The sequence below is a fragment of the Pelecanus crispus genome, chromosome 7 (assembly GCF_030463565.1).
Source record: "Pelecanus crispus isolate bPelCri1 chromosome 7, bPelCri1.pri, whole genome shotgun sequence".
In the NCBI taxonomy this organism is placed as follows: domain Eukaryota; kingdom Metazoa; phylum Chordata; class Aves; order Pelecaniformes; family Pelecanidae; genus Pelecanus; species Pelecanus crispus.
Window position 1 is genome coordinate 40441494 of NC_134649.1, and position 20419 is coordinate 40461912.

The 20419-nt window shown below is 43.5% G+C and overlaps 1 protein-coding gene across 8 annotated transcripts in view; it reads left to right on the plus strand.

Annotated features, from left to right (window-relative positions):
* The window catches only part of SETD5 (SET domain containing 5), a 67190-nt gene that overhangs the window by 19478 nt on the left and 27293 nt on the right, over positions 1 to 20419 (plus strand). For 5 of the 8 annotated variants that reach the window (XR_012831220.1, XM_075714650.1, XM_009478243.2 and 2 more), the window contains exons 1-8: positions 2417 to 2433; positions 7050 to 7224; positions 11049 to 11154; positions 12045 to 12256; positions 12577 to 12635; positions 13045 to 13232; positions 14284 to 14322; positions 15857 to 16099. Coding sequence is in view for 7 of the 8 variants with exons in the window: in XM_075714650.1 (XP_075570765.1) it covers positions 7154 to 7224; positions 11049 to 11154; positions 12045 to 12256; positions 12577 to 12635; positions 13045 to 13232; positions 14284 to 14322; positions 15857 to 16099 (918 nt within the window). In the remaining variant the exon portion in view is untranslated. Of the gene's footprint in view, positions 1 to 2416; positions 2434 to 7049; positions 7225 to 11048; positions 11155 to 12044; positions 12257 to 12374; positions 12636 to 13044; positions 13233 to 14283; positions 14323 to 15856; positions 16100 to 20419 lie in introns of those variants that run through there. The other 3 variants (XM_075714647.1, XM_075714652.1, XM_075714653.1) reach the window with 3 other exon arrangements.

Below are 20419 nucleotides of genomic sequence, written 5' to 3' on the forward strand. Positions count from 1 at the left end.
TTTGAAAATATCTTTTTAATGCTTCAGTATTTGAAGAATTTGTCATCTTCACCAACAACTTACGTTGTGAGATAGAGGCAATGTAAAACAATGTTCTTGGCATAGAAAGAGGCCAAGAATTATTCTTCTGAGTCTATGGGATTTTTCTGAATTTCTCCACTATTACCATTATTTTTTAAGTTTTATTTTGATTGTTAACACTTTTAAGGTGTTAGCAATTTCATGTAGGTTGCTAGATTTTCAAAATACTGTCTTGTGAAGTTTTCGTGAAGATTTCCTCTGTTCATGGCCCTTAAAGTTATGAGAACTTTTATATGAAGTTATCTGTTGGGATAGTCCTTTTCCCTTTACGTTGAGGTTATTATTCCTTTAAAACATCATCTCTATTGCCATCCTGCTCGGCAGACCACGCAAATGCAGCTAGGTCCCTTGTCATCACTGTGGGGTGTAGTCAAGGTTTCCTGGTGTCTGCCTGCCACCCCTCCATAAGCATACCTCAGAATAATTTGGTCTGCCATGGATCACTACTACTCTGTAATTTGCTTCCCCTTTCTAATTTGGCATGTATTTGTTTATGGAATTATACTTATGTATGACTCTTTAACCAATTTCAGATCGATATAAATTAAACTTTCCAGGTTCTGTGATGCAAATTAAATGTTTTAAGAAAGTCCAAACAAGCCCTTGTCTGACGTCTCCACCTCCGGAGTGTATTGGACTGTAAAGAATGTGGTTGAATCGTCCTGTAGAAGGTATATTTGGAAGCAAAGTCTTATCTGCCCTTCCTTTATCTCTTACTAAAATTTTCTTCTATTTCTTATTGTAATACTTGAAATCCTTAGTGATTCCAAAAAGAAAAACACAGGAATTTTTTTTTTTTTGTCTGCAAAACAAAGCGGTTTTGCATAACTTCTTGACTGATGAGCAGCAGCAAAGTTTTGAGGTTATTCTTTTTGCTTTCCTGAGTAATCTCTGAGCTCTTGGGTGAGTTGCAGAGAATACTTGACTATGCATTTTGTAATTTCTCTGCTTGATGGTTTAATTTCTTTCAGTTGCTCACTGTCATCGTTTGTAGTCCCTTAGGGTGTAGTTTGCAGAGGAGTTTAACTAAAATTGATGTTTTCTTCATCAGATAAAATGATGGAATCCCATGGATGGACATGATGAAAATTGCCTTAAAATAGTGTAAACTTAGTTTAAATAAATTTAATCAAAATATTTTTAGTTTCCAGCTGTTTACCAAATTTCATCAAAATCAGTTTAACTTGCTTGTACTACAGTTTTAAACGTGGCTTACATAGCTTTCACTGAACGGCTTTATCACGCTGACTTTAGCTAAGTAGGTGTATTCATAGATGTGAGGCAGTTTCTACTGCTTCCATAAAGCACTTTAAGAATAATGGGAAGCGTTAATATGATTTCATATCTTTTATGGAACAACTTGACTGATGCATGGGCCCATAGATAGCAAAGGCTGTTTGAAATCACCCATGTCCTAAAAGCAGCTGTCTCACCTTTCCCTGGTGCTTGACTCCAGGTCTTGTGCAGCATGGTGAGCAGGATCAGGTCTCGCTGGTTTGTTGCTTTTTGACACACTTAACAATTTTTAAATGTTGTTGTTCTAAGAGCTTGTTGGTGCTTTATCATGGTTCTCCAGATGAGAGCCAGAGAGCAAGATGAACTCTGAACCAAATGTATACATACAAGCATTTCTTTTTGCATATAGTCACTTATGTATAAAACAGGAGAGTCTTAAGAAAGCTGTAAGATGGAGAAGTCTTTAACCATTGCACTATATCTGCCAATAATTTGGTTATCATGGTATGCGTACGTAGCTAGTAATGAATACTTGTGTTGCCTGTTGTTTTGATCCTTTCTGTTGTAGACTAGGACTGAGTTCTCCCAGACCCTGTGGGATGGATGGATTGCTGTCTTGCTTTGCCAGTCAGCTAGCAGATGATAGATGGTACTAATGATAATAGTAAATACGTCAATATTTCATTTTTTTAAAACTGGCACAGTTGTTTCCTTGCTGCTTTGTGAATCCAGCTTATTTGCAGAGCAGAGCTAAGCATTTGTATTGGTAGATTGAGGCACAATTCAAGTTTAGGAATCTGTATGTTTCAAAGTAAGTTGGAGCTAAATGACTTAAGGATTTGTCTGCTCTGCCCCTGCCTCTGTGTAGATGTCCTTATGGAACAGTGCGTCTGAAATTCTGGGAATTTGATGCATTTTTGAGCTAGTCTTTTAAAATGCAAAAACTCTTGATCTGATTCTGTTTGCAGTAAAGGTGCTTGCCCTTCTGTGAGGATCTGCCCTTGACACAAGGTTTATGGGTGTGCTGGAAAGAATGGGCAGTGCTGGATTGGGCTCCGGTGGACTGTGCTTGTATTTGGCTGGCACCAGCTGATGAGACGGGACGTTTTCAGTATGGTAATCGAAGCGCTTCATGTTGATGTTTAATGCCCCATAGATTTTGGCTATTCTGAAATTTCCAGGGGAAAAGACTAATGAATAGGGTCCGTAAGCCTGCTAACGTTTTTTTATGTTGCTCCACTTGCAGAGAGGTTTGCTACTGATACAGATGACAGCAGAAGCATGAACTGGTCTGAATTTGCTGGCTCTGTCTCAGATGAGGTTGATGGGGAAGATGCCAAGGAAGGCTGCGTGGCAGAGCTGCTATTTCCAGTTTGCCACCAGCTCTTGCCTATGGCAGTGTGAGACGGCAGGAGAAAAACATGCTTTGAATTTTGACTGGTATTGGCTTGGGAGCATAAAGATGTGCAGTTCATTATATATGGAGCTCATCCTATATAGGTGACCTGCAGGCCTGTTGCCAAGCACAAAGAGGAGGATGGCAGTTATCATTTGGATGCTAGCAGTCCGGGGTTGTCAGAAGTCTTGGGTCTGCATCCAGTTTTGGGAATTCAATAACTAGAGCTGTTGGGAGGTGTGGGGAGTGGTACAGGGAGCACTTGTTTGTCCTTTGCTATCTGAGAACAAGAGATACGTGAGAAGTGGCCTTCATCAGTGCAGGCAGAAGGGATTTCCCCATCTTCCCTGCCCTGGCACACGTGTTGAAGTTGTATATTATAATCAGAAAAGGCTTTTCTCAGTTTGTCCGTGATGCGTTTTGTACCAGCGTTACCTTATCATTCTCAGCAATGCGCGAGACACTGGATGCACAATGCTAAAATATGTCAAGTCCTGTGTAGACACAGGCTCACAGACCTGCACTGACACTGCAGAGGAATGGTCTGAATCTCTCTGTCCTCTTCTTGCTTGGTAACTGCTTTCCCTTTGAGCCTGTGACTGTGGGAGGGTGCAAGGGGAGCATTCTCTCTCCCACCTCCTGAGATTATATAGCATCACCTGAGCAGCACCAAATGGTGATGGAGTCTGGGCATCTGAATTTAGGTAACACATGCAGTCTGTGAGGCTGTGCTCACAGTTTTTGTCCGGGGGTGAATTTTTCACGGCTCTCACAAATATTTTGTAGAGTCTGTCACCAGGTGTTGCACAGCATGGGTGCCCGGAGGTGTCTGTGAGACCAGGGCACTAGTGAAAATGGGAACAACCACATCTTGAAGGGGGAAGCTCTAGCGAGCTCTTTTGACTGACCATGCTTGATTGTCCCTGTTAATACTGACTTTTTACACCACAAGTAATGAAAAGAGTTTCCAGCAGTAAATTTTCTGCATCTGCTTTATTTGTAACATGGACAGCAGTGGTTGTGGAAGTGAGCCAATGCAGCGCTGCGGCTGTTGCATCCTAAACAGAGTTTCAGAAATTAAATTCACTGTTATGTGTTGCCTATTCACTATTAGGTGTTGCCTAACCTTTGCTTGGCCAGCTTAGATTTATTACAGTCCTTTCCATCAATACAGGATGTTACCTGAAATACTTGAATAGCATATGTTTACATTTTAGCTAAGGCAACCACTTAAGGTTTTGGTCTGAAGGTGGTTGAGTCCCTTGGTGTGTGACCTGTGCCGAGTGAGAATCGGGGATACCAACGCTGGGGTGGCTGTGCAGGTGGATGCTCATCTGGGCTGTTTTGATGATGTTGGGGAAGACCAGGTGTCTTTATACTGGTATGACTGGTTAAGGAGGAAGGAGTGTAGATGCCAAATGTGGGGAAAAAAAATATACCTTTAAATCCTGCATTTTCAAAACCAGCTAAGTATTATTTACCTGTTAGGCCATCAAAATTCCTGTTTCCATTTGATTTCAAGAAGAATTGTATCACAAGGAAGATAGGTTTGTGCTGTAGTCTGAAGCTCACCAGATTTTCGTTAAGACTTTGAATTTTAGGAAAACTTCTTCCAGTGGCACTGGAGAGAACTTGGTGCAACTTTTTTCTCTGATACAGCTGTATATTTCTGGGGGGAGAGGTAAGAAGGAGCTTGGGGATTGTATATACAGGAAATTAGCCACTTAGATGGGTGAATGTTCTGATCTCAACCCCAGTATCTTCTGTCCAGGCTAATGTTTTGGGTGTTACCAGGCCAAGTTTCATGAAGACCAGACTGCAATCTAGCCCCAAGGTGGTGTGGTCTTGGACAGCACTTGAGATTGGCCTCAGCAATTAATTTTGAATGTTATATTGTCAGAGTTGAAAGTACACATAAAAGAGCAGCAACAAACAGCAAAATCTGAGCGCGGGTGATGGTTGGGCAAGTACTGCTGGGTCAACACAAAAGCAACTGAACTGGAATTCGCCTCGTCTAACCTTTCTGTTTGGTATTTCACGTTTCTCCAGTCATCTGTTTCCCAAAAGGGGGAGTTCCTGTTGCACTGAAACAGTCTGGTGTTTGTACCATGTTGATGGAAAGAGGGTTTCCTATGAGAAGTGGCTGAAAACTTGTCCCAGTTACCCCAGGACTGATCCTGTGACTCTTGAGTCCAGAAGCCACACCTGAAATCCTCCGGTTCTGCCGAGTCACAAGCAGGCAGGAGGCTGGAATTTGTCCTGATGAAGTCTCAGGCTGCTGCCAGCTGGGTACGGTCATGGCAAAGGCAAGAGATCAATGCAGGGGGGAGGGGGAATCTGAGCAAGTATTTAAAAATATTATGGGGGAGAAAAAAAGGTTTCTATGTCCCTTAAGAGGAGGAAGGGAGCTTCAGACACTGAGAAACCTGTCCCGTTTCTTTTAACCTTTTGCCAGAGTTTTATGTGACTGGGTTGAAGCAGGGATTGATGTCTGTAGCTTTTAGCTGTATTTTAGCAGCAGTTTGTCTCATCTGGTGTCAATGTCACAAGCATGAGAAAGGATAAAGGATACGCTTCCTAAAGGTCCTTTTATTTTTCTTTTCATTTTTCAAAAAAAAAAAAAAAAAAAACCAAACCACTCAGGGTCTTGGGTTTGAGCTGCTTGTGAGCAGAGTCCTGCCTGTTTTCTTTTTCATCTCCCACCTCCCTGTGAGACCATTGCTTTGGGGCATAACAGGGAATTGCCACAGACCACTTAAAAATCTTTACGTGCTACTTCTGTAATTTGCTGTATGCCTGTCATACTTGCAGAAAGATTTCTCTCAGGGATGTATCAGTAGAAGTAAAACATTTCCCTGTGCTAAAAGAAGTGGCCTGCCTTTTAAGACAGGAAAAAGGCAATAGTGTGTGGCATTTAAGCTTTTTGACTCTCTCACTCTTCCTTCATTTAGCCTTGTAGTGAGTGTGTGGTTTTGTGTTTCTGGGCTTTTTATGTATTAAACAATGGCTGGACTATGGTGTCCAAAGGCAGTTCCCTGTGAGAAATTCGCTACCCACAGGAAAACTTGGCTCACTGCCTCTCTGCAGCCCAGGAGGGTTTGCTGGCAGAGCCCCCGAGATGCCGGGGAGCATGTGACGGCCGGCTGCGAGTGCAGGCTGGCTCATCCGCGCTGCCGGAGCCGGGGGAAAGACTGCGGAAAGTTATTCAAGGCTGTCCTTAAAGTTTAACGTGCAGAGAGGATGGCTAAATCATCACCGTTTGTCTTTGGGTTTGGAGCTACCTTTGCTATGTGCTGAAACGCAGCCTTGCTCTGTATCGAGGGGGTTTTCTTTAGAGCTGCGTGGAATAATAGCTCCTTTATGAACGTCTGTGTTATTGAGGTTATTTACATAACGAGGAGCTGATCCCATTTTACCTCCATCTGCCATCCGACCCTTGGAAGTTTGCGTTTATCGGCGATTTTGCTCGCTGCCTTAGCGAAACGCTGCGGTCAGCAGGGAAGGTGGAGCCCAGGCACGGGCTTCCCTGCCGTCCCCAGCATGGCCGGCGGCTGCGCCCCGTGATGCCGCCGTGACTCACCCCGGCTCCCCGCGCCGAGCCAATGGCCCCGCCGTGTTTCTCATCGGAGCGGCCTATGCGCGAGCGCCCAGACGTCTGACGTGGCTCTGCTGCGGGGAGGTGTCAGCTGGGATTTCGGAAAGTCGGGCCCCGCTGCGTCAGGGCTCGCCAGACTGAGTAATCGGTGCAGCATCCAGGACGGGCCTTGCTTGTCGAGGGCAGGCCGTCGGTGGCACGGGGATAGCCGCTCTGCCGGTCGTGCTCGCCCGTGCCGTGCGCCCAGTGAATGCAAAAACAAGCTGATCTCGAGCGAGAGGTCTCAGCTCAGTCCACCTCGGCTCTGTCTCATTGTCCTCCCAGATGGGGCTTTGCCTGCAACTTGTTTGGGGAAGGAGCTAGGAAATGCTGATGAAGGGCTGTTGGTGATAGGTGACAGCTGCTGCTTATATGCAGACGGAGCTAATAGATTGCTTATCTGATAATTAGTCCTAAGTTTAGTTGGGGGAGGGGGGAACTGTCATTATCGGCTTTATGGCAGAGCAGCTCATTGCATGTCAATCCAAGACTGTAAAACAAACAAACAAAAAAAACCCCTCCAAACTACTACAATCTACCTCTTCCCTGGCCCCACATATGAAAGTGAAGTAAAAATGATGCAGCATGTCACTGACGGAAATCTATTTCTGCTCTTCTTTTACTGTGAAAGCCTTCTTTAGGGATATACAGGGAGACCTCATCCTGTAACGGAGATGCAATGCTTTCTTTCTACCCTGCTAGGTTTCCCCATGTCCGTGACGTGTTGGCCGAGGCTCTGCGGCTCCTCTCCGCCCTCGGAGCGGCCAGTCGCTGCCCTCTGGACTCCGTGATCCCCGACGGGCGTCATGAGCATTGCAATCCCTCTGGGAGTCACCACACCAGATACGTCCTACTCCGACATGGCTGCAGGATCGGAGTGAGTGTTACCCCATGGAGAAGGAGGAGGGGAGGGTGTCAGAGGGCTGCCCTGGAGTGGGGCTGCAGGATCGGTGCCGGTGCTTTCTCCACTCGGGAGGAAGGGGGTGCTGGTCCACTGGCTGTGTGAGAGATGAATGCAGAGACAGACTCTGAGTGTTTAACAAATATACTGTTTTGAAAATTGGTAAGTTTGACACAGGAGACGGGGAAAAGGAGAATTCCAACAGTATGAGGCACTCGACCATGGGTTTTACATCAGCTTGGCTAGTAAGTCTATACTCAAGTGCAGGCAGTTGAGCATTTGCTGTACCCATGCTTGACATTGGCAAGGTACAAGCCAGCTCCTTTTCCAAAAGCTGTGTTATATGAGGGATCAGTGTGCTGAGCCTCCCTCTCAGTAGAGCCTACTAGCTCAGGCTCACTACCAATCTTACATGACTGATTTCTGGACCCCTTTGGAGCTTGGGCAGAGATGTGAGACAGCATCAGCCTGTGTAGACACCTTTATTTTGTTTCTGCCCCTGAGCAGGTTCCAAGAAGCACACCTCAGTGAGCAATCCTTCAGGGTCCCCACCACAGGACCCTGCACAGGGCTCTCACTGCAGTCCTCTCTGAGGCCTGTTGGAGGGGAGTTACCATTTCTTTTAAAAGACACTGCTGCAGGAGTCAGGAACATTTCAAATCCAGAAAATAATTGCATTGTGATCTTTTCTTAAAACCCTTGTTAGAATGATGTCAGCTTGGATGAGTACTATGTTTTTGTCGGGGGCGAGAGGGAGGGTTCAAGTTATTTCTGTGTGCTTCTACCTCCTGCTTTCCTGCATCCTGCTTTGAAATACGGACTGTGGCATCTCTTTACACAAATTTACAAAGGGCATTTTGGACATAGATTTCCCCCATGTATTATTTAAAGGTACCTACTGTGCAAATATCTGCGTGTCAGGTTGATCAGTGTAGAACAGATACTGCTCCAGACTATATTAATTTTGAGCTGTAAGAGCAGTGGACTAGGGTATGAATCATTGTTTTTCTCTTCCATCTTGCCCTGATTTGACTATGCACAGAGTTTGACTACACAGTCGCACTCTCTGCAAGACTGCTAATGCTCTTTTTTGTCTGTCTTGGCACTGGCCCTATTCTAGGCATTCTTCTTCGTGATGCTTCATTCCATCCTAAAGTCCATATTTTTACATGTTGTTTTTAAATGGGGACTCAGAATCTAGTAAGTCACTCATCTGCAGTGGGTATATGATCCTTCACTTTTCAAGATTTAACATTCAGTATTGCTTGTCACCATGCTTCTCCCACACCAGCACTTTAAAGACTCAACATGCAGGAATTCTAAACTGTTTATGACAGGATAAAGAGTGCTAAATAGTTTACTCATGTACTAGGCACTTTGCTTTCAGAGCTGAGCATGGTAGAGAGGAGAGCCCGATATATCTACACATGTCCCTTGTAAAATTTAAATATCAAAAAGGCTGTAGACCTTCTGCAAAGCATTTTCTTTTCCCCTGGTTGTAAGAAATTTGTAGGTCCAACTTGAGGCTAGGCTGGAGTGCTTTGAAAGAAGGCTTTTGAAGATTTCTGAAGTGGTTTCTCTGTCTGTTTCCTAAAAATTGGAAATGCCAGGACTTTATTCTCCAGGCTTTGCCTTGATGCACTGTTACTTACTGCTGAAGTGTCCTTTGTGAGTCTGTTCAAAGTTAAGGCTATCCTCCACTTCTCCTTTGAAACTCTGCTAGTTCGATGCATGAAGTCTGGGGTACCTGAGCTTCTTGCCTCTTATAAGGGATTGATTTCAAAGATGTGCATCACGAAGGCAGTGGAAAGGTAGAAAGAAAACTAGCTGGCACTCTTTTCAGGCTGAGCTTTAGCATCTTCCCCTGGCCTCTCATACAGAGGGGAGGTGAAAATGCAGAAAGGTGTTGGTGTTCATCTGAGGGTGACATGGAGCCTGCAGAGCAGTTTTGCTGTGTTAGTTTGACTGCATATTGGAAGTTGTTGAAGCTCCTTGGCGGGCTGCTGCTGAGGAAGCGTGGGCCCCGGCGTTGTTGCCCCTGGACACCATTGCACCAGCAGTCTTGAAGTTTTATTGCTAATGCTTGCGGCAGCATTGCTGGTATTCCAGGCTGACTGTAGCTAGGAATGTGGGTGACTTGCACAGAAGATGGATCTGCTGTTCAGGCTCTTTTCCTTCTAATGTTGTTTCTGAAAATACGATTAAACCTGAATGGATTTCACTCTGCACCAATCTGGAAGTCCTAAAGGACTGTTGCAAAGATCCAGCAAGGCTGGATTATGTGGCAAGCTCTACACGGTGTCTTTTATTAAGTGTGTCATCTGAGAGGTATTGCCACCTATATCTTCTGCTTTTGACAATTTAGCTGGCTGTAGTTACATTGAAAGCCAACTGAATTTATCATGTCGTGCTCCTAAATCTTGAGCTACAGAAGTGTTTTAAGGTCTTCTACTTTCTGCAGTTCTTTGTACAATAAATTATTGCTCCTTTATGTTGCAAAGACAGATCCACCTTGCTCCAGAATATGCCAGAAGCTCAGAAGGTTAGTGTGTTGGAGAGTGTATCGGGTGTAGTGGCAGGGTGGGGCAAACTTCAGCGCAGCAGAGATTTCAAGAGCTAATAGGAAGTCCAAAGGGCACGGGGGTTAGTGTTCTTGGGTGGTGTCTAAACACTGCCCCACGCGTGACCACTGGCCGTTGTTGTTTGAGCACTGCCTGATTCACTCTGACAATGTAGGACCCACTGAGAACCCTGCGAGATCTCACCAGAGCAGCAGAGGTCCAAGGTAAAGTTTTCTTTTCCTATGTTTTTCTTCCCTGCTTGCTCAGCTCCATGCTATAATTCTAAAGAAGATTTCACCTGCAGACATGACTCAGTAATATTCTGCTGTATTGTGATATGGGCCCTACTTCTGATCTCTGCAGAGGTTAGCTGACTTGTATCTTCCACTTGTAACAGACAGTGTGTTTCCTTGCTGGTATTCTGTCTGTAGCCTCATTATCTAACATTCCCTGCATCAAAATGCAGCTGTCCCTTCTCTGAGTAGGGTTTCTGCAGCTTTCTGCTAAGGATATACCTTTCATTTTTAGATTTTTTTTTTTTCACCACCATGTGGTGGAAGAGTGCATTGTACCTCAGCAGCAAATTTCCTGTTCAGCACATGGCACACCATGTTGCTGTATAGAAAGCACAGGGCAAATCTGATTTATCTTTGGCCGCTGTCTGTCCAGGTCATGAATTTTCTTGCCTCTTTGTAACAGGAATCTCCAGCTCCTGGTAGCTGCTGTCAGGACAGCTGCAGGTTTCATGCAGACTTTATCACAGGACGTTGGACTCAGCTAACAATTAGTATCCGAGGGAGAGAGAAACAAGCGCAGATGCAGGAAAGCTGCTTAGCTGCTATTTGAAATAAGCTGTTGCAGAGATAACATGGCAATACTGTTCAGTGGCTTTGAGATTAGGCTGGCTGAGTTCAGATGTGAATGCTGAACTAGACCCAACTTCCTCAACTATAAGGAAACTGAGCTTCTTACATGCTAATTATCTTTTTAACCTCCTAGATTGAGACCCAGTTTAATGAGTTATCCAGGGTGGCCCTTACTCAGTTCCTTCCCTGTGAAAGCAGGTTCATCCTGTACAACTTCTGCACACATGATGCCTGGTGAAGTGCATAACAACACCTCGATTTCATGAAGTTTCTTCATTTTGAGCTCATGTGTTGAATAGAAAAGAGCAGTGAAATACTAGCACTAAAAAAATGATGTTGTATTGATGGGTTTTACTTCTGGCCCTTTCTGCAGCCCAGAGTCTGTGGAAGCTAGTCCAGCTGTCAGTGAGAAGAATGTGTACTCCAGCCACGGCTATGGGGCCACCCAGAAACACAGCTATCGCGGGCTGCCTTACGCAGTGAGTACTCTCTCTGCAGTGAATCAGCTCTTTACTGTCTACTGTACTCTTTTCTCCTTGTTCCGTAGTTCTTTGCCTGTCAAGCCTTAGGAGTTTTGGCTTATTTATTAGGGAATACTTGAGTTGCAGCTGAGTTCTGCCATACATTTTGCATTTGTGTGTTTATTGTTTGTGAAGTCTTGCATATTCTAAAGCAAGCTTTATTAGTGTTCTAGGTGATAGATTTTTAACTGAATGAAGTATATGAATGAAGTGTGTGTATATATATGAATATATAATATTTTCCTGTTGGTAATTTTATGCCCCGTTTGGTTTATTGTGCACTACTTACACTTGTTTCAACTGCGCAGATTTTCATGTTGGTAACTTATAACTGTGAGAAACAAGGGACAGTTAGGGAGAGTGGGAGCATGGCTTGAAACTATGGGGTGAACAGGACATCACAGAATCGTTGAGTTTGGAATGGGCCTCTTGAGATCACATAATCCAACCCCCCTGCTCAAGCTGACTCTCCTTGAGCAGGTTGCCCCGGACCGTGTCCAGTTGGGTTTTGAATATCTCAGCAGACGGAAACTCCACAGTATCTCTGGCCAACCGGTTCCCATGTTTGACCACTGATGTCATCTTGGATTATTAGCAGTACAACAGTTAATGTTGAAATAGCCTAGTTGTTTTCACAGGTTTTGAATTTAATTTTAATTCATTCGTGCAGAAGAAAACCATTCGCATCTTTCAGAGCTATCACTTTACCTTCTTGGTAGATTGAGGAATTCACACTACTGTTTTGCACCAGTTGTTAAATAATAACCTGGGAACTGTGAATTTGGGACTTCAGTTTCTAGGCATCATATCTTCACGTTAAAAGTAGTACTGCAAATACTCATTTTCAGGATCATAATTATGGAGCCCCTCCTCCTCCAACGCCGCCAGCCTCTCCTCCTGTTCAGACCATTATACCTCGTGCAGAACTGAACGGCCTGCACTCGCCTGATGAGGAGAACTCCGGGGACAGTGAGAGCTCCTCAGAAGGAGAATCAATTCCCACTTGGTGCCACTGCAGTGTCTCCCAAGATGGTTTCCTCCTCAAGTGTGAAAAGTGCAGGTAAGCTTTGGTGCAGTGCAGATCTGGACTGCTCCTTGTGTTGACTTCTCGTACCGAACCATGTCACATTTGGGCTGTGGGACGGACTTCCTTTTGCTAACTGGAGCATTCTTTCCAGTGCTTTACCCAGTATTGACCCTCCTCCTTTGCGTTGTCAGCCTGACAAGTGTTGGTGGCACCAGGAGTGGAGATGAGGATGTTAAATCGATGTTCTTATCATCCTGGGCCCCACTGAGGGCACGCATCTTGTGACATCCTGTTGAATTTCAAGTGACTTTACTCCTACAAACCAGCTTCAATTGTGCATTCTCCTTTGGCAGAGGAATGAGCAGGGGGAAGGTGATCAGACTCCGCCGACGGAAGCAGGACAACGTGTCAGGTGAGCCTGACGTTGTAATTCTGATAACAGTGACTTTTGCTTTCTTTCTACAAGACCATTGTCTTTTAGCTGCTGTAATCATCTAACTGTGATCAGTGCCTGCTAATGTTCTTTGCCTCCCAACCACTGGGATTTTCTTCTCTCCTTCCACCTCACCTCAGTTAGCTCTTGGGGAAAATCAGATTATTTTGTGAACAGAAAAGGGAAATGTTCATCAGTGCCATTCTGTGAGATATGAGAAGTTTGGGAGACCTGTTCCCAGTTTGGGTGGGAAAACTGAGGTGGTATAGTTTTCTCAGGGAAGAGCTATGCAGCGTCATCAGGTCATCTTGATGAAAATGGACGTAAGGGTAAGCTGTTCTCTCTGGGATGAATAAAAATGTTGCTTACGAAGCATTCCTCTCTATAGGTGGGGACAGCAGTGCAACTGAGAGCTGGGATGAAGAACTATCTCCCTCTACAGTGCTGTACACGGCTACGCAGCACACCCCTACAAGCATCACGTTGACTGTCAACCGCGTCCGTAGAAGCAAACCTAAGAAGAGGAAGAGGAGTACAGAAAAAGCTCGCACTGCTCCAAAGGCCAAAAAGATCAAGGTATGCAGAGTGAGACAAGGTTGCTGCAGTTCCCACCAAATGCTGTGTGGAGTATTGTTGACAGCAGGTTGACAAGCTGGCAGTAGACAAGAAACTTCTGTCCTGTCAGGAATTGCTCTTTCTGGTGTAAGAATGTGACGCCTTGTATTTGTGACCTGCTGGAGTACGTGGCTGTTAGTTTAAAAATTACCTTACTGGAACTCCACCCTTATTTCCCAATGCTGTCAATTCATGCTCAGAGCTTGGATTCGATTACATGTTTTCCCTTCTGCTCTGTTAGCATTTGGGGAAATAGCTTTTAGAGTCTGTTTGTGGCAAAGGGGCAGTGTGTGAATGGAATGAAAATTTAAGGGAGCATGGCATTTCTTAGCAGGCTATGTTAATGAGTCTGGGCTGCAGAGCTTCTTGGCACTGTTCTTCAGGGCCAGAGATAGTGCCTGTGTGGAAAACTATGTAGGCAGTGATGAACATTTGTTGAGGGATGACTTTACTGTCTTGTTTGTGAGGGTTCAGGGATTGAAATAATTTTGGATTGCTTATATTGGAATGCAAGTGTGTGAGCAGCTGGTTCTTTCCCATGATCTGCTAGCTTTACCATAATTTTCCCCAGGTTAGGTTTCCCTTGAAGTTCTTCTGGTAGGCACTGATTAAATAAAAGACTGGGAGCAGGAGCCATGTGAGGTCTCCAGGTTTTTTGTTGTGAACCAACTTGATTCTGTTGCTGGCCCTTTCTTTTGTCAAAGCAAGTGGGGTTAGTCAGGACAGTTTTGGTTTTGATCTTGAGATTTTTACTAAGTATGAGGCAGGCCTTTTTAGTTCAGAAATCCTGGTTGTCAAGCTTTTCAGCAGTTTCCACTGGATTTGCATTGCAGAGTGGTTTTGTTCAAGTCCATTGCTTCTTGTGTAGGTCTTCCTGTAATTCTTGCCATCTCTTATTAAGGGTTAGTCTGTTGGAGTAAGATCTAGTGTGGTTCTGGGACGCTAATTCTGAGGAAAAATATAATACTTTGTTCTCGTTCTCTCTCTCTCTCTCTCTCTGTTCGGGGGACAGGCCTTTCGAGAGGGCTCACGAAAATCTCTGAGGATGAAGGTGAGTAGAACTGAGAACCCTCTGTGATGATGGTGGGTTTTTTTGCCCTGTATTTTGTGCCTCTCTTGGTTTGCCTGGGGAATTTCTGATGGTGGGACCAACCTCAGAATAATCTCAAGCCTTACCATGTACCACAAGCAGGCCTGTTCAAAAGGGTATCACAGGAATTGCCCCTTGCACCTTGCTTTTGCTTTACATAGCTTTCTGTAAGGTAATGTCATCCAGTTCCAAGAAATATGAGTGATTCATGACACTTGAGAGTGGGGTGTTTGATGTAAGGGATGTAGAACTGGTTGTGGCCACTCTTCTGTGAGGTCAGTTATCATTTGATTTCATCAAAGTTATTTTAAGCTTGGGCATCAAAGTAGTACACAATTTTAATGTTGGGAGTCCCTAGCAGTGTTGCCTTGTTTCTCCACATCCTGTTACTAGGGATAGATGGGACGATATATTTATCTCTGACTTTGTGACACTGGTAGGTGTGGCTATCTGATATAAAGTTTATTTGGCAAAAAAAGTAGACTTGCACTTTGAGCTAAATGTGTTCCTAGAAACACAAGAGGTGCCTTAAAGTTCACTCAATTCCATCTGACACCAGTATTGTAGCTGAGAGTGCCTACTAGCAGGTGGCTCAGAGGAAATAGGACGATCCTGTGGTGTCTGTATGCACTTATCTCCATAGTATGCAAGTGCCTTGAGAGGGTAAAAATGTATGAAAACTCTTAATCCTTTTAATATATATGATGAAAATAATGATCGCTCTTCAGCGGTCCTTGTCACTAATACCTCAGTGTCACATATGCCTCAGTCCCTTACGAAGGCAGTTGAGTTACTGAACTCCGGAATATTATTTATTGAATTACATCAACTGTTGTCAAGTAAAGAATGAAGCTTTTTTTTTCTCCTACCAGCTTCTTTTTTTCCCTCCCTTACAAGATGGTATAAACGGATTACCTGATTTTGCCCTCTCTTCTTTACGCTGCTTAGGACTTGCAGTTTTAACCCTCTGGGTATTAGCTTATGCTCTCCATTCAGTTTCTTGAAACCCTGGTGACCATTTAGCTAGAAGGTTCAGAAGTATTTTTGGATCAGTCACTGCAAAGATTGAGATGCAGTCAGCATCATCTAGCATTATGTTGGACATGGGTGGGTTGACTGTAGGACTAGCGTACATGAGATTTAATTGCCTTTGTGTGTTCTGTTCCTTTGCTTTTTTAATCTGCTTAATTATTTTTCCAAAGTGACTTAAAGAACTTTTTCTGGCCATGTACTAGCTTAATTTTCTCATATGTACCAGTGCCAAGTACCAACTTTCAAGAGGTCGTAGTCCTGCACAGAGTTTTCTGTAGATTCCTAAGTGGCACTGTTGTACAACATTCTGGAGGATGCAGGTTCTGAAAAAGGTGTCATCATAACTGACAGTTTCTTAGCTTGGAATAGATCAACTGTTTTTTGTAGCATATTCATATGCTCAGAGCACTGTGGGTAGGTTTTTCCCGTTATGTGCTAGCCATTCACTCGTTGCTGTTTGCAGAATTCCCCTTCTGAAGCACATGCCTTGGATGAAAACACAGCTGAAGGGTGGGAGAATCGAATACGACTCTGGACAGATCAGTACGAAGAAGCCTTTACTAACCAGTATAGCGCTGATGTACAGAACTTGTTGGAGCGTCATCTAAACTCTAATAAAGAATACATGGGCAAAACTGCTATGCTAGACACAATCAACAAAACAGAGCTGGCCTGCAATAATACTGTTATTGGGTCCCAGATGCAGGTAAGAACCATTGTGACAGAAATGGGGTAGGTCATGTCCTCTGGTTTCTAGACGTAAGGTGTGGGCATGGGTGAGCAATATCGTAGCTGGTCATGTAGTTTCAGACCAAGAGGCATAGGTTTGGTGTAAAAGGGAACAGAAGACGTGCCAATACCAAGACAGATTCAGAAACACTCGCATTCAACCAAATCAGTGTTGCTGATCTGGGGATATTTTGTACAGTTTTGTGATATGGTTCACAGGTATCTTACCATAAATACTTTTGGTCGCTGAATGTTTTGAGGCAGAACCAGATCTATCACTTGCTGGAGACAGGAAATTTCCTGCTTTCGAGATGAGTTTTCCTGTCTTTTTTTTTTCTTTTCTTTCCCTTCCCACCCCGGGCTCGTGTTGTGTGGAAAGCTATTTTAAAGAACCTTTCAACATTATTTCAATATTTTGAGTGATTATTTGGACTCTGGTAACTTTCAAATACTGCACAACTACAATTGATTTTAGGGAACAGTCTCTCCCTGACTTTTCTCTTCCAAGATGTGCAATTATTGGTGTCTTGCCAGCTTTATGGAGTACATGTAGACAAGGAGAAACAGGAAGAGGATGTGTTTGTGTGGTGTATGTCCTCCCCAGTACTCTTCTCAGCTGATGTTTCATCTGGTCCGTGCTTTATTGAACAGAGAGCAGCATTCCCACTCAGTTCAGGCTTTGTGGGGCTTCCTTGTCCAGGAGAATGGAGATACGACTTCCTTGTCCAGGAGAATGGAGATAGGTGCAACTGAAAAGGATGGGCTCCAAAACAGATGTGGGGCACCTCTTCTATAGAAGGGGAGCAAAATCAGAAACCTGAATATCAGGTATATGTTTGTGGTTGAATCATTCTTGTTTATATCAGCTGACTCACCACTCTGTGAAGTTCACATGCTCCCTCCCACCTTTCCCTCTGCTTTCATGTAGGTGAAGGACATCAGGCAGAGCACAGATATTGCCAGTAAGGGAGAGTGCAGGAAGAGGACTTTGGACCCAACTTCCTTCCACTCTTGCCTGTAGTTCTGCAATAATAAGAATTCTGTGGGGGTTGGGGAGAAAGACTTCTACTTGGCTATGTGAGTAGCCTTCCTAAAGAGAGCAATTGAGGAAATACAGGAAAGAAAAAGTTCTGCTTCTCTAGAAATCTTAATATTTTCTGAGTCTAAATGTAAACTCTTCTATCTCCTTCACATGAGTTTTAGGTAAAGTCCTGAAATTAAGTAATAAAACATATGCTGTTTCTTTTTATCACCTTCATAGAGTTCAGCAGAACAGATGATTATAAAAGATATCATACATAAATGTGCTTGTTCTTGTCATGCTCTCTTGCCCTCTCCCTTCCTTCTACAGACATAGGTTTTCCCACAGGGAAAAGCGGCCAGCATTCCAAATCAGAACACTCCAAATGTGGTATATCCCAAAGAAACAAAAAGATAGAAAGTCACAAAACTTCATAGTGAGCTGCAGTTAACTCTGAACAAGCTGTACGTTGGTACCTATCATTGCGCATGCTGGGAATGCATAAAGGGACTTAGTGGTTTTGTAGTTCCTCTTGGATACTGAGGAAAGACCAGGTGACTGTCCTGGGCTGCTGCTTGTCAGCCCTTATGTCCTTGTTTTCTCTGCTCAGCAGATGGCTGTGGAGTGTTGCGAGGAGGATAGCCTGCACGGGTGTGGAGTGTGTGGTCTCTCATCCTGGGCTTTATATTTTTGTTCCACTCATTTGTCTTATCTTTGTTAGACAAACTGAGAAGGCTTCTTGGTTTGCATCAGTTGTCTTTTAACTAGATATCATTACTGGGTGTAAAAACAGCTTTTCTGGGAGATAAGGAAATAGGTACTCTGGGCTAGAAAAAAATTAAGGAGGTCATGCCAATACACAGATAGCAGCTGCGTGTAGAAGACAGGTATCGTCACTGCTGTGTTTGGCCATGAAGACTCTGGAGAGAGGAGAAAGGAATAAAATTAAAATGTTTTATATGCCCTGCGTACTCTCACAGTTGAGAGAGTTGTTTGGCTTGGGTAAATAATGATGCAAGTGTAAGCTTTTTAATAAGAGAGAGAGAAGAAGAAGTAAGTGTGACCTAAAAGCTTCCCCAAGCGAGGAGGAGTAGGGAAAGGTGGGTTAAGAGTTATACATGCAGGATATGGATTTTGGTCACTGGAATGTTTTGGATAAACCAATTCTCAACTGTCCTAATGATGCAAAGGGAAACTTGTGAAAATATCAAGCTGTTCAGTGTCATGAATAAAATCATCTTAGTGCTGGCTACTGCCAGATGCTTGACAAACTGAAAGCTGTGAATCACTTCTCTGCCTGCTGTTGCCAAAACAAACCCGGGTCAGTATTTGCCCTTTGTTGCCTCTGATAATTGCTGAATTGAGCTCAAACTCCTGATTGATTTCACATTCTGAAGTGAAGAGCGCAAGGGCCTTTATAAAATAAAGCCACTGAGTATTATGCAGATGTTGCTCTGCAAACATATCAGAACAGTTTTGTCTGATTAGCAGTCAGCAATCCCTAGCCTATGACATGAATAAAATAATTTGTTCTTTTCACACATGAAAGCATGGCAGCTAATCCTCTTCATATTTCTAAATTCAGAGAATGAAAACAAGCTGAGCTAGGGTATTATCAGAAAACCTATGAGATCATTCCTGTTTTACCAAACCGAGATAATTGTTAAGTTTTACAGATGCAGAGCTTTTCTTTCCTTCATGGGCTCTCTTTTCCTCCCACCACCCCACCTTATCCCACCTGGGTTCCCCAAGCTGCTTTCCAGCATCAGGTGAAGAGTAGTCAGTCATGGGCCAAAGGTGAGAGTGAAGGCTACCAGACATTAACTCGCATCTCTGAAAGATACTAAGAGATTTTGATAGAATACTAGAATAATTTAGGTTGGGAGGAACCACTGAAGGTCATCTGGTCCAACCCTCCTGCATAGGGCCAGCTTAGATAAGAAACTGATTGTAACAGCAAACAACTGGTATTATAGAAATGAAATTATTCAGCTGGAGACACGCTTGTGTCTCAGTCCTAATTTATCTGCTAACTTCAGATACTTTCTTCTCACCTCCTTCTGTCACACACTAACAAATCTAGTCCCATTTATTTATTCTCTGTCACCACAGTTGGATAGTACAAAGTATATCCAATGTTTTTAAAATAATTTAGCGACTACTCTCAGCAATGTAAACAGCCTTATCCTACAGTTCACTCATGTCATGGGTTTGCTGATCAGAAATCAGAGCCAGCAGTGTGGCTTCTTGTCTGGAAATAACATGTTTCTTTTATGCCAGTTCAGTGGATTTGGGGAATCCTCTGTGAGCTCCTATCAGGACCCGAGATATGAAGAGATGAACGACACCCTGCAAGGCTTTTCAGAGTCTCCAATACATGCAGATTTTTCCAATTGCGAGCAGATACAGTGGTATGAAGAAGAGATATACTCCATAGGCATGATAAATGTAGCACTGGATATATCTCTAATGGAGATCTGGAATGGCAAGACCATTACTCCCATCTGCATAGGCTTCAAATGCGTATTTTTATAAAGCTGTCTTTATCCTGGACCTGAGTGAGAGAAGTCAACAAATAGATCTTACTTTACTGGCTGATCCAAGATCTGCAGTATAATGTCATATTAAAACAATGAAAGTCGTCATCTTCCCAGAAAGGTTTAATTCAGAGCATATACAAGGTTGCTACCAAAAAAAAAAAAAAAAAAAAAATTCTGTGGCTCAATGCTTTCATATGGTCAGTACGGAGGGTTTCGTTTGGTTCCCAGTGCTGAGTGCTGCCTTACAAGATTAGAACGTCATGCGTTCTGTCATTGTCCAGACCGAGCACCTTCTTAAGCTAATGTGATTTTTATCCATTTGAGCAGACTGCTCAGTAGCTGTTTCTAACAAGAGAGTTTTATCAGGAAAAGCTGGGAGCTTGCTTTTAATAAAATCTTGTGTATTATTTCTAATTTAGATAGATGACTGTCATTATTACTGAAGTAAGAACACTTACGCCTCAATTCACTCTGGAAGAGTATCAAAAACAGGTCCTTATGAGCAGTGAATAGCATGCTTAGGAAAGAGCAGGCACAGCTCTCGTGGTGAGGCAGCCAGCCATCTTCACATAATTTTTACTTGAAGAGAGGTTCAATCTGTTAAACAAGAAAAGTACTCTTTTTATGGAAGAAGTCTTTCCTATGCCCTACTGCTTATAATATCCCTTCCATTATTCTGTAAAATGTGTTGTATTTGGATGTCTGTGCTTAAAGAATGTTGTGGTTTCATACTGTC